The sequence below is a fragment of the Ananas comosus genome, linkage group 7 (assembly GCF_001540865.1).
Source record: "Ananas comosus cultivar F153 linkage group 7, ASM154086v1, whole genome shotgun sequence".
NCBI classification, from domain to species: domain Eukaryota; kingdom Viridiplantae; phylum Streptophyta; class Magnoliopsida; order Poales; family Bromeliaceae; genus Ananas; species Ananas comosus.
Window position 1 is genome coordinate 12,216,584 of NC_033627.1, and position 17,865 is coordinate 12,234,448.

At 32.6% G+C, this 17,865-nt stretch overlaps 1 protein-coding gene across 1 annotated transcript; it reads left to right on the forward strand.

The window, feature by feature from the left end:
- LOC109712876 (probable acyl-activating enzyme 6) lies at nt 5,848–8,690 on the forward strand. Its single transcript, XM_020236669.1, has 2 exons — nt 5,848–6,134; nt 7,125–8,690. Exons 1-2 carry the CDS (start codon nt 5,937–5,939, stop codon nt 8,601–8,603), a joined length of 1,677 nt encoding a protein of 558 aa, XP_020092258.1. The 5' UTR covers nt 5,848–5,936; the 3' UTR covers nt 8,604–8,690.

The following is a 17,865-nucleotide window of genomic DNA, read 5'->3' on the forward strand; positions in this document are numbered from 1 at the left end:
TGCTGCAAATATAAAATATTTAATATATAATATTATAATTTACTTATATAATTTTATTTATTCCAGATTAATATTGAGTTAATTTTTAACACACAAATAATTTAAATTGGTATACTGTTTTAGTATTATATTTTTAAATAGAGCTTTATTATGTAATAAAACTAATTAATTTATGTAGTATAAAGTAAATGGTAATAATATTGGTATAAATGATTAAAATAAATAATAATAAAAGTTATTAGGCTCTTAATGTAGTATTAGATATTATTATAGACGATATTGATAAAAAAAAATTATTTGAGATTAGATATAGTGTTACATTTATTTCGGGATGGGTATAAACTGATATTTTCACCTTAGAGAAGAGAGGGGGTTAGAGGAAAAGTAGAGAGAATTTTAAAATTTATAATTTTAAACTTTTAATTTATTACAAAATTCTATAATTTGTATGATTTAAAATAAATATTTTCATAATTTTATAAATTTACAAAATTTTTAATCTAAACTTTTTTAAATTTAAAATTGATATTTTATATTTTTAATTTTAATTTATCGTTTCATTACATTTGATATTTTAAATTTGCGATTTTTGAAATTTCAATTTTAAATTTAAAATTTTAATATATCACTAATTTAAAAATTAAATTTAAATTTAGTTAGATGTGGTTATATCATTTTTTTTATTATACTACTCATTTTTTTTTATTTTTTTTATGTATCCAACCGCTATTTTTCTTATTTCCGAAGACAGTCAAATTCTTATCAAATATATAATTAATCTAATTTTTTACTTATATCACAAAATTTATTTATTACTTAAAATAAACAGTTTATTTATATGCTGAACAAAAAAGAAACCTTAAATATTATAAATGGACCATTTAGAATTCAGCGCTACTTAGAATATATTTAGTTCTTATCTCGATTTCAAATATAGAGTTGAGCTAGTAACTGCTTTGTTAAAAGCACAACGAGGTGGTGACTTTTTGAGTTTTTACTTTGATGAAGTCATTGAAGAAATGTTAGGGACGATAAAGTGGATAGATTTTGTCCCAGAGGTTATAATAATTAGGAGTAGATTTAAGTGCCTAAAAATATAGAAAGCACCAAGAAAAAAGGTGGTGCTTTCCAAAATATTCTAACTCAATTATTAAATATATATTACGTTACTTTTTTTTTGGGAAAACTTCAGAAAACCCCCCCTGTGTTTCATGCATTTCTATTTTACTATCCTGTAGGTTTAAACGTATCATTTGCCCCCTCGTGGTTTCATTTTATATCTTTCTCGGACAGCTTTTTCGTAACATTCGTTAAATTATATACAAAAAACTTCAGTAACATCTATATTTATCGAAATATTCACTTTGTATCCTTCTAATTTTAACTTTTGTCACTGATTTAAGAAAAAAAAAAAAAAAAAAAAAAAAACAAAAAACAACGATCAGTAAATTTAGACCAACTCCATGTAAAAAGGCCAAACATTTCCCTTTTTAGGGGATAATAATGCTTTTTAAAATTTTAAAAATATTTTTATTTATATTTGAAATATCAAAATAATTTTATTGATTTTAAAAACTTTCTTCAAATATTTCTATTTTTTTAGAATTTACTAGTAAGATTGAATTTTAAATAAATATTTTAGTAATTTTAAAATAAATTTAAAAATATTGGATAGTAATAAAAGATAAATAAGCAAAAACTCTTCAATGAGAAATATGATTTTTTTTTTCTGCTTTAGTTAAAAAAGCAGGTATCATGTTCCAATAAAAATAAAAATACATATCTAGATCTAGATATTTAATTATTTGTGACAGCCAATGCATGTCTTGCACGTATATCCAAGCAAGTTATTAGGAAAGAGACAAATTTTATTTGTATTAAATATTCATATAATAAGATGATTAATAGGAGACAAAAAGATGTCTGGATAAGGATGGCATTAGTGACAGATAATAATTTAGAAAAGGAAATAGTAATGGCTAAATTACACTTTTGGCCCTCAAATTACGTTGCACGTGATACTTTGGTCCTCAAAATTTAATTAATAATAATTTTTAATTCAACATATTTAAATTATTATAATTAAGTCTTATAATTTAATTTAATTGATATAAATAATGATGTGCCACCGATGTAACAGTAATGTGACATTTTAGTTATTATCATGCCATCAATTGAAATATTATTCTGCTATTGCCACATCAGCAACAAATCACTTCCAGTTAACTTAATTTAACTGCAGAATAATTTAAAAAATTCAAACAAAAAATTAATAATAAATTAAACTTCAGGTTTCGTTTGGTTCGGGGTTAAGTAAGAACTAATTATTTCAGGGATAGGATTAAGTCTGGAATAGACCAATTTTGCATTTGAATGATAATTGAATTGTTCCTGAAATTAAGAAAAATAGTGTTTAAATAGATAAGATGGAAATAAGAAAAATAGTTGGTAGTTATAAATAGAAAATAATGATATTACCCTAATTATATATTTGAATTTAATTTTTTATTTTATATTTTAAAATTTCAATTTAAATAGATAACTTTTGAAATTAAAAATTCAAAATTAAATCTATATTTTTAATTTTAAATTTAAAATTTTAAGTTATAAATTTTCATTTTAAATTTTAATCAATCTAACAAATATAAAATTACAAATATAAAAGTCCATTTAAAATTATAATAAATTAAAAATGAATAAGTTTAAATTTTAAATTTTAAATTGTAATTGAAATCTATATTTTTAAATCTCAAATTTAAAAATTTAAAGTTATAACTTTTAAATTTTAAATTTTAAATCAAATCTCAAGTTACAAATATAAAATATGAAATTTAAAATTTAAATAATTAAAAATAAAATTTAAAATTTAAAATCTAGAAATTTTAAAAAATAAATATTAATTTTAAAATTTTAAATTATTAAAATTTAAAATTTAAAATTTATATTTAAAAATTAGATACGGGAGGGATTAGCTAATCCTACCCGTATAGCTAACCCCACCCCAAATGGGTTATCCCGAAATAACCCATTTGGGATGAGGTTAGCTAACCAGCTAACCCCCACCCCCTCTCCCAGAATAGCGTTTGGGGGTGAGGTTAGCTAAACCCATCCCTCAAAAATAATGTTTGCGGGATTATCCCCTTAACCCCCTCTTTAACTCCGAGCCAGAGCCAAACACTAGCCCCTTAACCCCCTCTTGAACTCCGAACCAAACACTAGCTGGGGAGGGCACCTCAAAGTTTGAGGAGCAATATAGTTTAGCGTTCATAAATTGATTTAGTTTAATTCACAAATAATTTTAATAAATTCAATCATTTTAATTAATTTTAATTAGTTTAATTAATATTAAATAAATTAATTTTAGTTACCTATAAAAAAATTAAAGCTAGAAGACATGCTAATGAACTAACCAAAAATAATAGGAATAATTTTAAGAATGACATTTTCTTGTGGTTCTAATTTTATAAGTACCCTTTGAAGTTTAAGTATTACCAATATTCTTATAAACATTAGGAATATTCTAATATTCCTAATATAATATGTGTAAATTAATGAGTAGTTATAAGATTTCCTTTTTATCCCCCAATAAATTTAAAACTTAGCAAACTTTATCAATAAATTAAGCAATTTTTTAAATTTTAATGAGTTTTTTTAAGGCTAAGTATACTTAATTAAAAAGTTACACCATAATCTCTAATATATATAGCTTTTGTAAAACAACATATATTTATAAATTGAAATTTTTGATGGGCTATATTATGGGGAAAACTTCAAAAACCTTCCTGTCGATTTCGCACTTTTTCATTTTAATACCTTTTGATTTAAAGTGTATCAAGTTATATCCTGTGGTTTCGCACTTTCTTACTTTAGTACCCTGTGGTTTAAAGTGTATCAAGTTAGTACTCGTGGTTTTATTTTTGTATTAAGTTAGAATTCTGTGATTTTATTTTTGTATCAAATTAGTACCCTGTGGTTTTATTTTTTTCTTAATAAAATATTAAACCACATGATACTAAAGTGAGAAAGTGTGAAAACACATGATACTAACTTGATACACTTTAAACCACAGTATATTAAAATGAAAAAAATGCAAAACCATAAGGTACTAATTTGATATACTTTAAACCACAGGATACTAAAGTGAGAAAGGGTGAAACCACAAGGGGTATTTGAAATTTTTTTATATATATTATATATGAAATTTAGGACGTTGAGAGGGTACATTGAAATTGCTTCCAAAAATAGATAAAGTTGTAAATATAAAAAGAAGAAATTTAGCTCCATATATTTTCACAGAAGCTTCTAAATCTGTCTATCTTCTTCTTCTTCTTCTTTTTGTAATCTTTTAAGCAGTTAATGTTTCTCTACGGCATCTCCAATGTCGTTTTCTCCATCACCCTTCCCCTTCATTCGTTTTTAATATTCTTCTTATAAATTTACAAAAAAAAATTCTTATATTTAACCCCATTTCAATTACTATTATTTTATATTAAAATTCATGTTAATTACTATTTTTTATTTACATCGAAAATTTTAAAGCATTCAGATATAGCGCTCAGAGGTCTCGATTGTAACTCGTTCCAACTAGCATTCCGTTATTTCGAACATGACTCGACTCAACTTAACCTTTGGTAATTGCAAACATGACTCCACTCAGCCTAACCTCCCGCCAGATCTCTTTATGCCAATAAACTCGACTTTACCTTTCATACCACCAAAGTCAAAACACTGATTGCAGTACAAATTATGATTGAGAGATCGAAAGAGAGTTCGAGTGATCCGCTCTCTCTATCATATGTCAAAACAAATAAAAAAAGTTAGCTAAGAATTTAAGAAAAATACACCTATGGTACACCACTTAATAGGTATGAAATGATTAGTATCAGATTCAAATAAGGATGCAAACGGACAGATCTGGGGGTGGGAGCCACACCCCGCTTGCCGCCCCGACTAGCAAAATTTCGCCTTGCCTTCCACCCCGAATCCGTGATAGGTTAAAATATATCCCATAATCCGTCCCGTCTCGTAACCCGCATTCCGCCGGCGTCCCGAATTCGCCCCACCAACTAATATTTTTTATAAAATTATAATATTATTAATATTTTTGTAAAATATAAATTAATAATTTATAATAATATTATATATATAATTACAGCATTAATTATAAAAATTAAAAATATCAATCACAATTCGAAATAAAATTCAGAAGTTTCAAATACATGAGTAATGAGAGCACTAATTTATTTATATTTTGACTTTTTTTTACAAATATATTATTTTTTAGAAATATTTTTTAAAATATAAATAGTTTTCGAGGAGGATTCGGAGTGGATAATGGTGGGGCAGGTGCGGGACGGGTCAAAATTTCTTTCGTTTTCTGCCTTAAATTCGTCTCGAATCATAAAATTTATCACGTTTTCTACTCCAAATCCGTTTATTTCTTCCCGTTTACTATCTCATTCGGAACGGATCAGAGCGAAAGCTCTACCGACTCGGATCCGTTTGCGTCTCTAGATTCAAGATAATCAAATCATATTCAATGATCCGCTATTAATGGAATTGAAAAAATTTACTATTCATATTCAGCGATTTGACTGATTAGAAATATCATATCAATAATATGACCGCAACCTTCCAGTTTTATGTTCCTAAGTTGTCGACATAAATGATTTTTTTTAGTAATCATAAATTTAATAAGCTCTAATAAAAATCATAAAAACAAGCAAAACTCGTACTTTTCTTTTCCTTTTTTTTTTTGTCGCATTTTTATTGACTCCAAAGTCCACAGCGCGTGCCCACCGTGGTGCTATTATATATACAACATCACAATAATGCATTATCACCATCATCATCATCATCATCTCCTCCGCCTCTTCCAACATTCGCTGTGTGTGTGTGTGTGAGAGAGAGAGAGAGAGAGAGAGAGAGAGATCGCCATGGATGAGCTCGGGGCGAACGCGACGAACAGCGCGCCGCTGACGCCGCTAGGGTTTCTGGAGCGCGCGGCGTTGGTGCACGGGGATCGGGCGTCGGTGGTGTACCGCGACACGGTGTACACCTGGTCCCAGACCCTGCGCCGCTGCCTCCGCCTCGCCTCCGCCCTCGTCTCCCTCGGCATTTCCCCCGGCGACGTCGTACGTACTTACTTACTCTCCCTATTCGCTTCGCTTCTCCTTAATTTGTTGATTCGATGGTTCCCTCGATTGCGAACACGCCCGCTTCCCCCACCCAAAATCCCATCTTTGTCTCTGTTTCCACGTTGATTATCTCAACTATTTAGATCCCAATATCTCATTTCCGAACCCCCAAACTTTCAATATCTCAAACTTTTTCCCCACAATTTCATCCCCAGAATCGCAAAATCCCATCTTTTTTGCCGATCTCTCAATATCTTGTTTTTNCAGAATCGCAAAATCCCATCTTTTTTGCCGATCTCTCAATATCTTGTTTTTTCTTTTTTTTTTTTGGGTTTTGATTTGCTACAGGTCTCTCTTTTCCCTAAATTACATAAAAATTCACCGTCAAAACTCGATTTTTTATTTTCCTCCTATCACAATAAAATTTACATTTTGTTTTCTTTTAAAATAAAAAATATTCACTTCGCCCTTTGCCTTTAATAATTCGATAGGATTCCGTTTATAAAATATTATTATATATTTTTTATGCCAAAAATATCTTTAGCTTTATCTTCTGTAAACATGATAAAAAAAGTGCAAAATAGTGAGGAACAAAATGATCATTTTATTGTCACGGTTCACACCGTACTCCTTGTGAATATTTTTTTATTTTATAAAATAATAAAATATAGATTTTTAAATGACAGGAGAAAAAATGAAAAATTGAATTTTGACATGTGGATTTTATGTAATTTAGCCTTTTTTTTTGTGTTTTATTTTTTTTTAGAAATAAATAATATGCTATCTGTTTCATTTATTTTATTTAAAAATAAAATTAGCTGAAAATATGAATCAATTAGGATTCAAACTTGGGTCTCGGATTACCGACCACTAAGCAGCCACTTGCTTAGGACAGTTGGTTTTTTTTGTGTTTTGTTGTCTCCTCTCCTCCCCTAACAACAACAACAACAACAACATGATGATGATAATGATGATGATGATGGACAGGTGTCTGTGTTGGCGCCGAACATACCGGCGATGTACGAGATGCACTTCGGCGTGCCGATGAGCGGCGCCGTGCTGAACACCATCAACACCCGCCTCGACCCCCGCACCGTCTCCGTCCTCCTCCGCCACTCCTCCTCCAAGCTCGTCTTCGTCGACCCCCTCTCCCTCCCCATCCTCCTCTCCGCGCTCCCCCTCCTCCCCGCCTCCCACCCCCCTCCCCTCGTCGTCCCCATCGACGACCCCTACGAGCACGAACAAGCCCCTCCACTGCACTCCTTCCCCACCACCTACGAGAAGCTCCTCGAGGAGAAGGGCGACCCGGAGTTCCAGTGGGTGCGGCCGCGGAGCGAGTGGGACCCCATGGTGCTCAACTACACCTCAGGGACGACCTCGGCGCCGAAGGGGGTGGTGCACTGCCACCGGGGCCTGTTCCTGGTCACCGTCGACTCGCTGGTGGACTGGTCGGTGCCGCCGCACCCGGTGTTCCTCTGGACGCTGCCCATGTTCCACACCAACGGCTGGTCCTTCCCTTGGGGCGTCGCCGCCGTCGCCGGCACCAACGTCTGCCTCCGCCGCGTCGACGCTCCCGCCGTCTTCTCCGCCCTCCGCCGCCACCGCTGCACCCACATGTGCGGCGCCCCCGTCGTCCTCAACATGCTCGCCAACTCCCCCCACTCCGACCCCGACCCCGACTCCGCCCCCGTCAACGTCCTCACCGCCGGCGCGCCCCCGCCGGCCGCCGTGCTCCACCGCGCGGAGAAGCTCGGGTTCCGCGTCAGCCACGGGTACGGCCTCACGGAGACGGCGGGGCTGGCGGTGTCGTGCGCGTGGAAGGGGGAGTGGGACCGGCTCCCCGCGCTGGAGCGCGCGCGGCTGAAGGCGCGGCAGGGCGTGCGCACGCCCTGCATGGCGGCCGTCGACGTGGTGGACCCCGCCACCGGCCGCCCCGTCCCGCGCGACGGCGCCGCCGTGGGCGAGATCGTCCTCCGCGGCGGCTGCATCATGCTCGGCTACCTGAAAGACGCAGCGGCGACCGCGCAGGTGATCCGCGGCGACGGGTGGTTCTACACGGGCGACGTCGCGGTCATGCACCCGGACGGGTACCTGGAGATCAAGGACCGGTCCAAGGACGTGATCATCAGCGGCGGGGAGAACATCAGCAGCGTGGAGGTGGAGTCGATCCTTTACGGTCACCCGGCCGTGGACGAGGCGGCGGTGGTCGCTCGTCCGGACGAGTTCTGGGGCGAGACCCCTTGCGCCTTCGTCAGCCTCAAGAGAAAGCAGCAGGAGAAGCAAGAACAGCCGACGGCGGAGGAGGTGATCGCGTGGTGCAGGGAGCGAATGCCGCACTACATGGTGCCGAAGACGGTAGTGTTCGAGGAGGAGCTGCCAAAGACGTCCACGGGCAAGATTCTGAAGTACGTGCTCCGCAGCAAGGCCAAACAGATGGGCCCCAGGACCAGCAGCAGCCGTTTGTGACCGACGATATATATATATATATATATCATATAATTGAGTGGCTTTACTTACGCAAAATAATAAGTAAAAACCAAAAAAAAAAAAAAAGAAAAAAAAGAAGAAGAAGAGAGAATGCATGTTGTTACTATTTGGAAAATGCTCTTGCATACAAATAAATTATGCCACTCGCTGGATGTATTTCTATTTTGAAATTAATAGTCATGTTTATTTTCTTGTGATTTATACTTTTTCTAGTATTGTCTCTATTTGTAAGTATAATTTTACTGATTATGATTATTATTGTTATATACAAAGACTGCTGATGTGTTGACAAATATAATACATTTGTCTCTCAGAAGAAATATGTTTAAAAATTTCTTCCCAGAGACTTGCTTCACACTCACTCGGGTCAAGTCTTCGCCAGTAAATAAGTGGTTGGTAGTGTTTTTTTTTGGTATTTTTTTAAATGAAAAATAGGGTAGCATAACAAATAAAATAAATGAAGCGGGCAGCATACTACTATCTCTTAAAAAAAATAATAATAATGATAGAGAGAGCTTTGGTTGGTATACATAAATTTATATAAGCAGCATATTTATTAATAATTATATGGAGAGTTTTGATTGGTATACATAAATTTATATAAACAACACACTTATTAATAATTATATGGAGAGTTTCGATTGGTATACATAAACTTACATAAGCAGCACACTTATTAATGTATCTGCTGTACATACGAACAATNTGTTATTTTTTTTTTTTTTTTTTTTTTTTTTTTGGCGTCAAAAGTAATAATATCTAGAACGGACAAATTAGGTGAATTGAAAAATATTGAGCACCACCGATCGTTTCTAGAGCAAGTGGCAAAGGAATTGATGGTTGATATCCGAGATTCAAGTTTGAATTCTAATTGATTCATATTTTCAGTTAAATTTATTTTTAAATGAAATAAACGAAAAAGGGTAGCGTACTATCTAAAAGTAAATGATTCTTTTGAAATTTAAATAACGTTTTAGTTGTCTTTATTGATGAGGCCATGAGGGCTGTGATGTTTTTCTTTATTATTATTATTTTTTATTTTTTATAGCTAGGAAAATAGTTTTAAGTGGGACTGTGGGACAGTGGAAGTGGAGTGAGTGACGGTTATATTGACCAAGTGGTGCTTTCTTACTGCATGCGGATGTCAATGGACACGGGTATCTAAAATTTTATCCGAATTCGAACCCGAAAAAAACGGATATATTCGATGCTAAATAGATATGAATTCAGATATGGATATCAAAAATAGAAACCTGACGGATATGGATTTTGACTGTACCAGACCCAAATCCGAACCCGATTCGAATCCGAATTTATTTTGTTCTATATATATATATATATATATATATATATATATATATTCTTAGTCTATGATATAATATTATTTATTTATTTATTTTATTATATATAGAGGGTAACAATAACAATGTTATGATATGGGCAAGTGAATAGAAATGTCGATATGGGAACCACATGCATGTGATGATGTGAGACACATTTTTATACATAAAGAGAAGTATAAATTTTCAAATCAAGGTCTAGTTTGATACTATGGTGATTAAAATCACTTTTCATATTTTAAAAATTTTGACTTTAATAGAGTTTCTGCTTTTTTCTTCAATAATATAAAATTATGGTGGTCAAAACTATTGTGGTGGAACGGCAAAATATTTAGAATAACTGCATTATGGCCAATTTGCATAAAAAATCCACTTATTTTGGGCTTTTGCAAAACTGGACTATCTTTTTCGTTTTTGTAGATTCGGTCCGTTTTTTCAGCAAATTAACCAAAATACTCTTATTACTTTTTCTCTTTCCTCTTTCTCTCTTCTTTTGCACTGTTTTTCCTCTTGTTGCACCATTTTTTCTCCTGTTACACTATTTTTTATCTTAAACTGCACCCCTTTAAGAGATATAAAAAGGTATAAGGGTGTCTCCGCTCCGTCTCCGCCGCTCTCTGGGAAGAGAAAGAAAAAAGAACGAGAGAAACAAAGAGGAGAGAGAAAGAGGAAAGAGAAAAAAGTATAAGGGTATTTTGGTCAGTTTGCTGAAAAAACGGACCGAATTTGCAAAAACGAAAAAGGTGGCCCAGTTTTGCAAAAGTCCAAAATAAATAGATTTTTTATGCAAATTGGCCCTGCATTATTGGTTCCCAACATTTTACCTTTTTTTTATTTTTTATTTTGGCCCCCAAACTTGCGTCTAATCATGTTAAACCGAGTCTCGCTACCCTAAATATTATTCTTTACATCTACAATCTTCTCGATCACGCATATGATATCTGCTGTCACTTTTAGAATATTTAGGCTTAGTTTGGTATTGAGGTCTATCTGACGCTATTAGATAAAATGGAGTCGAGGAAAAAGTATATAGGGATATACTTCTGCGTTCTCCGGTGGGACTGCAGAAAATATATCGTAACCGATTCATCGCGATATGCGGAACGCAATATTACGTAAGGAAACAAAAGTATTTTTCCAACGTACTTTCTCACCGCACGTAATGCAATCTCCCCGCAATCCCAAACGAAGCCTTAGTATTCTTAATAGCAAGTCCGACGTATCACTAAATTTTCGTAAACAAACTTAAAAAAATTATCATCAGAATTAATTCATAAACCTGATCTATACACGTAGAAGTATTTTATTGGAGTTGACATAGTCTACTTTATCAACGTAAGAAAAAACAATTAAATATTTGAGATCCCACCAAAATGAAATGCAAAGCTTAGAAATCTAGTAGCCAAAACTAAAAGATCAAGCACGAAAAGTTCAAAAAATAATAATAATAAAGAAAATAAAGATTAGCGACAAATAGTGTAATTAACCTTTTAATCTATGTTTGTTCTTTGACTATTATGTCACGCTACCATGTTTTTCAAAAAAGAAAGAAAAAAACTCTATGCTACTACATAGATGGGTAGTTATTAAAATGCAATAAAGGTCACATTTTTCATCAAGATTACGAGATTATTAGGTGCAATAGTGTAAAGCGGGGGGTCAAGTAACATGGAACGGGGATTCAAAAATAATAACCTAAGATTTCGTTTTTTCTTTTTTTAAATCTTTTAAGCTAAATATTAGGTGCAATATTTTTTATTTTTTAGAGAGATAAAGTGTAAATTTTTAAATGATAGGGAGAGAAAGTGAAAAATTAAATTTTGCTAGAAGGATTTTCAGTAATTTAGCCTTTTATTTTTTTATTTTTTTAAAAAAAAAGAAATAGATGAAATGTTGCCTTTATATTTCGACTAATATTATAAAATAAGTAAAGTTACCAGCACATTTGTCACGTCCCGGATTACAGCGGAAACCCGGGTTACGTCAACAGATCCGCCGCATGCATAAGGATACACCTTATACATACGAAGCGTCAACAAAATTAACTAAAATCTAATAATAATAGGTATCAGAGAAAAATAAAACTATATACTATAATAACACTGTAACGATTTACAATCATCATCACACTGGTCTTCAAAATGGTACAATATTTCTGACCACTCCAAGTATCAAAACACTGTATAGGCTGCTCACTAATAGGTGGTCCAACTATACACACAAGAAGGGTAGGAGATACTAACTATCCACGATCCCCTTATCTCGACAGTCGCTGGTGCTGAAGGCTTTGAAATAAAATATTAAATAAGAAGGTATGAGAACTATAATCAATAGTTCCCAGTGGATACGATCATCAATGTCGGCGATCTACACCACGAGGTCTATAAGAAGCAGAAATAGTAAATACTGAGCAATATGAAGGAACAGATATTAATAGGAATAATTGCTGAAAATAACTGCTACTATCATATCTCTACAATATAGCTGGAATTGTAAATTATGTTTTGCATGCATTAATTAGAGATTAAATAAAATATTACAATAATGCTCAATCATAGTGACCGACTCAACAGTCAGGTCTAGCCTGCGCCACCTCGTGTCCACCACCCACCTATAATGGTCCGCTACCACGCAGGCTACTGTTTGCCCCATGCCATAATAATATCTCATAACCCAACCTCCGGAGTGGTACTGGCGGGACGCTACCCCAACCGAGTATAGTATCACTGTCAAACTCAAAATAGCATGCAGGCTGTGATCAAATGCGATGATCAAACAGATCATGATAATACTGTTATACTGTGCAAAATATAGTTATACTCTACACTATCTGTAGCTGTCTATTGACTTTTAGAAAAATATCACATATATATGTGTCTCAATTTATTATATTGGTAGGTATCAAAATATCACTATTTATCTTAACTATGTCAACAGTTCATCTCACAGGCTAAATAATGTAATATGGATATAGAAATTAGTCCGCCAATTTTGATAATACGGAACCCACCTATTACGCAAATCCAATGAAATGAACAGTAGACAGGATAGTAGCCACAACACTCTAAGATAGCTCGAAAATCTCTCGTCAAAATTACGCGAAATCCACTCCATGAAGTCGAAAAGGTAAAAATACACGTGCGCGCACTCGACTCGCTCGTTCGCTCGCCTCGCTCGCTCGCTCGTAAGAATGAAACCAAGTTTTTCCTTCTTCCCTGTTAATTAATTTTGTGCTCAAAACCTCCCTCCCCCCCTCTCTCTCTCTCTCTCTCTCTCTCTCTCTCTCAAACTTAGCAACAAAAAAGAAAATGATAAGGATGGGGAATAGCACGTGGATTCTACCGCTTAATAAAGTAAAATTGCCAACAAGCCCCTCTATAACTAAGTATTTGTTGCTAGCCGAACGTTCTCATCCTTGACCTGGTCAAAGATCTCCCTCGGAAAAGTGCGCAGGGATGTGGAACGACTACGATTAGTGACCCTCGAAGTTTGCGCTCTTCGATTAGATCAAGCGATTCGGCTAATGAGGGATCGGATTAGCTGAGTTCGAAACTTTTACTGTAAAATCAGTTCGGCTGGATGAGCCGAATCTACGGACTGTGTGAAAACTGGGGTTGGCCGAAGGAACCGAATGAATGGAAAACACAGTAGTTGGTCGGCCGAAAAAGCTGAATTACCTTTATATATATTGAATTTGACTGGTGGAAAAAGAACAAGGGTCGTGTGTGCCTGAAGGCATACAGACTCGGTTGATCTAATCTAATTCTACTCCTAGGAAAAGCAGTAAATGCTGGAAAGTAAAGGATTACAAGTAGACTACTCTTAAAAAATGCAGAGAAATTGTAAAGAAAATAAAGGTGGTCTTCTATTCTCGGAAAAAAATACCTCTTTCTAGGACGTTATTGGCTTATTTATAGATCGCCTTTGTTGATCAGTTATTGTCTATTCATGATCGGCCACTACTCTTGTTTTTCCGGGCCACTTTCAACCGATCAGAACCGCTTGTGTAACCGCTCGCGGCTACTGTAACTTTACTTAATTTGTGCGGTGATTACTTAGAATTTCTTTCGATACTCTTGGTGCACAATAAAATCCTTATCATTAAAGAACAGTGTTGAGTGGAGTACCGATGCACCACTTGGATGTGTCTTATTGGCCCAACAGTATTCAACTTTAGTCGTCTACAATATAAATTTTGAGTTTCAAAGTCCGTTTTTACGTCTATTTTGCGCAAAACGTTTCCAATTCAATCAAGCATAAACTTATACTGTAACTTTGCCAATTTGTTAAGGTTCAATATATCATAACATTGCAGCGGACTAATATTATAAAAGACAGAAGATTGATAAAATAAAAATTTTTAAATTTTTTAACTTACATGAGACATCAATAAATATAAATAGTATGAGAAAAAAAAAAAGAAAAAACTTTAAATATTACCCCTATGGTTTTGCACTTTTTTATTTTAATACCCTATAATTTAAAGTGTATCAATTTAGTACCCTGTAATTTTTTTTTTCTTTTCGTCACTCCCTATGTTAACTTTTTCGTTAAATCATATACAAAAAACTTTAGATTGAATATCACGTTAGTACCTTTTAGCTTTAACTTTGTTACTGATTTAACTAAATAAATTAGTGGAGAAGATAATAAAAAATTAAACCACGTGGTATTAAAGTGAAAAAATATGAAACCACTGGAATAGTATTTAAGTATTTCCCAAAGAATATGAAGAAATTTTATTTTACTTGTTTTTCGTAAACGCATTAATTGAAAAGTGAACGGGTAGAAAGATAAAATATCGGACAGAGATGAGGGTGAAAAGACGAAGCATCAAAAAGTAAGAAGGGGAGAAAGCAATAGTGAAAAAAGGAACTGCAAATTCTATGAAAAAAGATATAAAATATAAAAAAAAAGTTCCTCTGTACCCTTATAAAATCATTAATTTCATAAATATCTATCTAAAAATTAGAATATCATATATACCCCGCCAAATTTGAAATACTTTCAAAAATAACCCTACAATCAAATTTCTATCTAAATTAAAATTAATTAGTATTTAAATTCCAAATTTACCACTATTATGTATTCAATAGTCAATTATTTTATTTCATAAATATTCTCTATTATATTTAAAAATTAAGTAAGTAAAATTCAATTGATTTTAATTTAAAAAAATTATTGATTTTAATTAAAAATAAATATTTCTATTTGGTATAAATTGTAGTTCAATTAGCAATGAAGCAAAATAAAATAAAATTTAACTATATTTTATACCAAGTAGATATATTTATTGTTAATTAAAATGAATTTTTTTTCAAACTAAAATCAATTGAATTTTACTAAATTTTTAGTCTGGAAGAGTTTATTAATTTTGAAATATTAGAGAGGTAAAGTTGGAATTTAAATATTAATTAACTTTAATTTTGATGGAAATTTGATTGTAAGGTTATTTTTAAAAATTTTTCAAATTTGACGGGATATACATGATATTTTAAATTTTAGATAAATATTTATAAAATTGTCCCTCCAATATAGTAGATTGGTCGGGCACATGAAGAACGTTACAATGCTTTTTTTTGGGAAGTCAAAAAACAGGACAAGAAGTGGGTGGGTTTCTTGGCCGGAATTTTAGGGGAAAGTGAGCAAGAGAATATAGAAAAAAACATATATATAAAAATAATATATTACACACATGTATATTTGAATCATTTTATCCCGTTGAATTTATAAGCGTGACACATCGGTTATTAAAATAATAATCTTTGAGACTATTTTGATCACTTGTAAATAATATTAAAAAATTATGAGATTTGGTTTGTAAATAGTTCTAACACAGTAAATTATGTCAAACGAAATCGATCGTCAAATCGAATATTTTATTATTGAAAACAAATTACAAATACGGAGGCCTGCATAGCTTTAAAAGCACGAGACATATTCATACATTAATACATTAACTCTTATCTTTGAGGGTCAAAGTACCTCGCACCTCATAATTTGAGGAGCAATATAATTTAGCCTTCATAAATTGATTTAGTTTAATTCATAAATAATTTTAATGAATTCCATCATTTGGATTAATTTTAATTAGTTTAATTAATTTTAAATAAATAAATTTTAGTTACCTATAAAAAAATTAAAGCTAGAAGACTTGCTAATGAACTAACAAAAAATAATAGGAATAATTTTAAGAATGACCATTCGTGTGGTTCTAATTTTATCAATACCCCTTTGAAGTTTAAGCATAACCAATATTCTTATAAACATTAGGAATATTCTAATATTCCTAATATAATATGTGTAAATTAATGAGTAGTTATAAAATTTCCTTTTTATCCCCCAATAAATTAAAAACTTAGCAAACTTATCAATAAAGTAAGCAATTTTTTAAATTTTAATGAGTTTTTTTAAGGCTAAGCATACTTAATTAAAAAGTTACACCATAATCTCTAATATATATAGCTTTTGTAAAACAACGTATATTTATAAATTGAAAATTTTGATGGGATATATTATATATGAAATTTAGGAAGTTGAGAGGGTACATTGAAATTGCTTCCAAAAATAGATAAATTTGCAAAAATAAAAATAAGAAATGAGTTAGGCTCCTATGCTTTGAAAAGTACGGAGGCCTCCGTACTTGTAAGTTGTTTTCGATGATGGAGTATCCGATTCGGCGATTAGTTTCGTTAGACATAATTTATGTTATTGGAACTATTTAAAAACCAAATTTCATAATTTTTTGACTTCATTTGTCTGGTAAACGAACGGGTAGACTCAAAATGAACGGCTGAAAATAAAAATTTAAAAAAAAATAGTGATAAAATATTCAAATTTCAAATCGGAAGTATTATTCTTACTCTTAATGTTATGTAGAAATTTCTATTAAGATTTCATGTAATTTGAATTCTTCTACACCGTTAAACTTTAAAACATGCCACATCGGCCATTAAAATAGTTATTTTTGAGACTCTTTAATCACTTGGTAAATAATGTAAAAAAATTATGAAATTTAGTTTCTAAATAATTCTAATAATGTAGATCATGCCTAATGAAACCGATCGTCGAATCAGATGCTTTATCATAAAAAATAATATACAAACACAAAAATCTCCATATTTTTGAAAGTATATTTAGTTTTATATATTTGAACAGAAGCTTCTAAATCTTTTTATTTTTTTCTTGTGTCTTTTTAGCAGTTAATGTTTCTACACGGCATCTCCACCTGTCGTTTTCTCCATCACCCTTCCCCTTCATTAGTTTTATATTTAACCCCATTTCAATTATTATTAGTTTATATTAAAATTTATGTTATTATTATTCTATATTTACATCTAAAATTTTAAAGTGTACAGATATAGCGCACAGGATTTTCGATTGTGACTCAGTCCAAGCAATCTTTCGTTATTTCAAAAATGACTCGAACCAACTCAATCTTTCATTATTGCAAACGTGACCCCACTCAATCTAATCTTTTACCACATGAGAGAATATTGATTTTTTTAAGTCAATAAATTCGCCTTCACCTTTCGTACTATCAAACTGAAAAGATCGATTGTAGTACAAATTGTATTACAAATTGTAATCGAGAGATCGAGAGTACGTCGAAACAAACAAAAATTAGCTAAGGATTTAAGAAAAAACGCACCTCCGGTACACCACTTAATAGGTATGAAATGATTAGTGTCACAATCAAGGTAATCAAATCATATTCAATAATCCACCATTAATGAAATTGAAAAAGTTTACTATTTATATTCAGCAATTTGATTGGTTAGAAATATCAATACGACCGCAACCCTCTAGCCATAGATAATTTTTATTTAATAGTCATAAATTTAATAACCTCTAATAAAAATCATAAAAACAAGCAATACTCATACTTTTCTTTTCTTTTC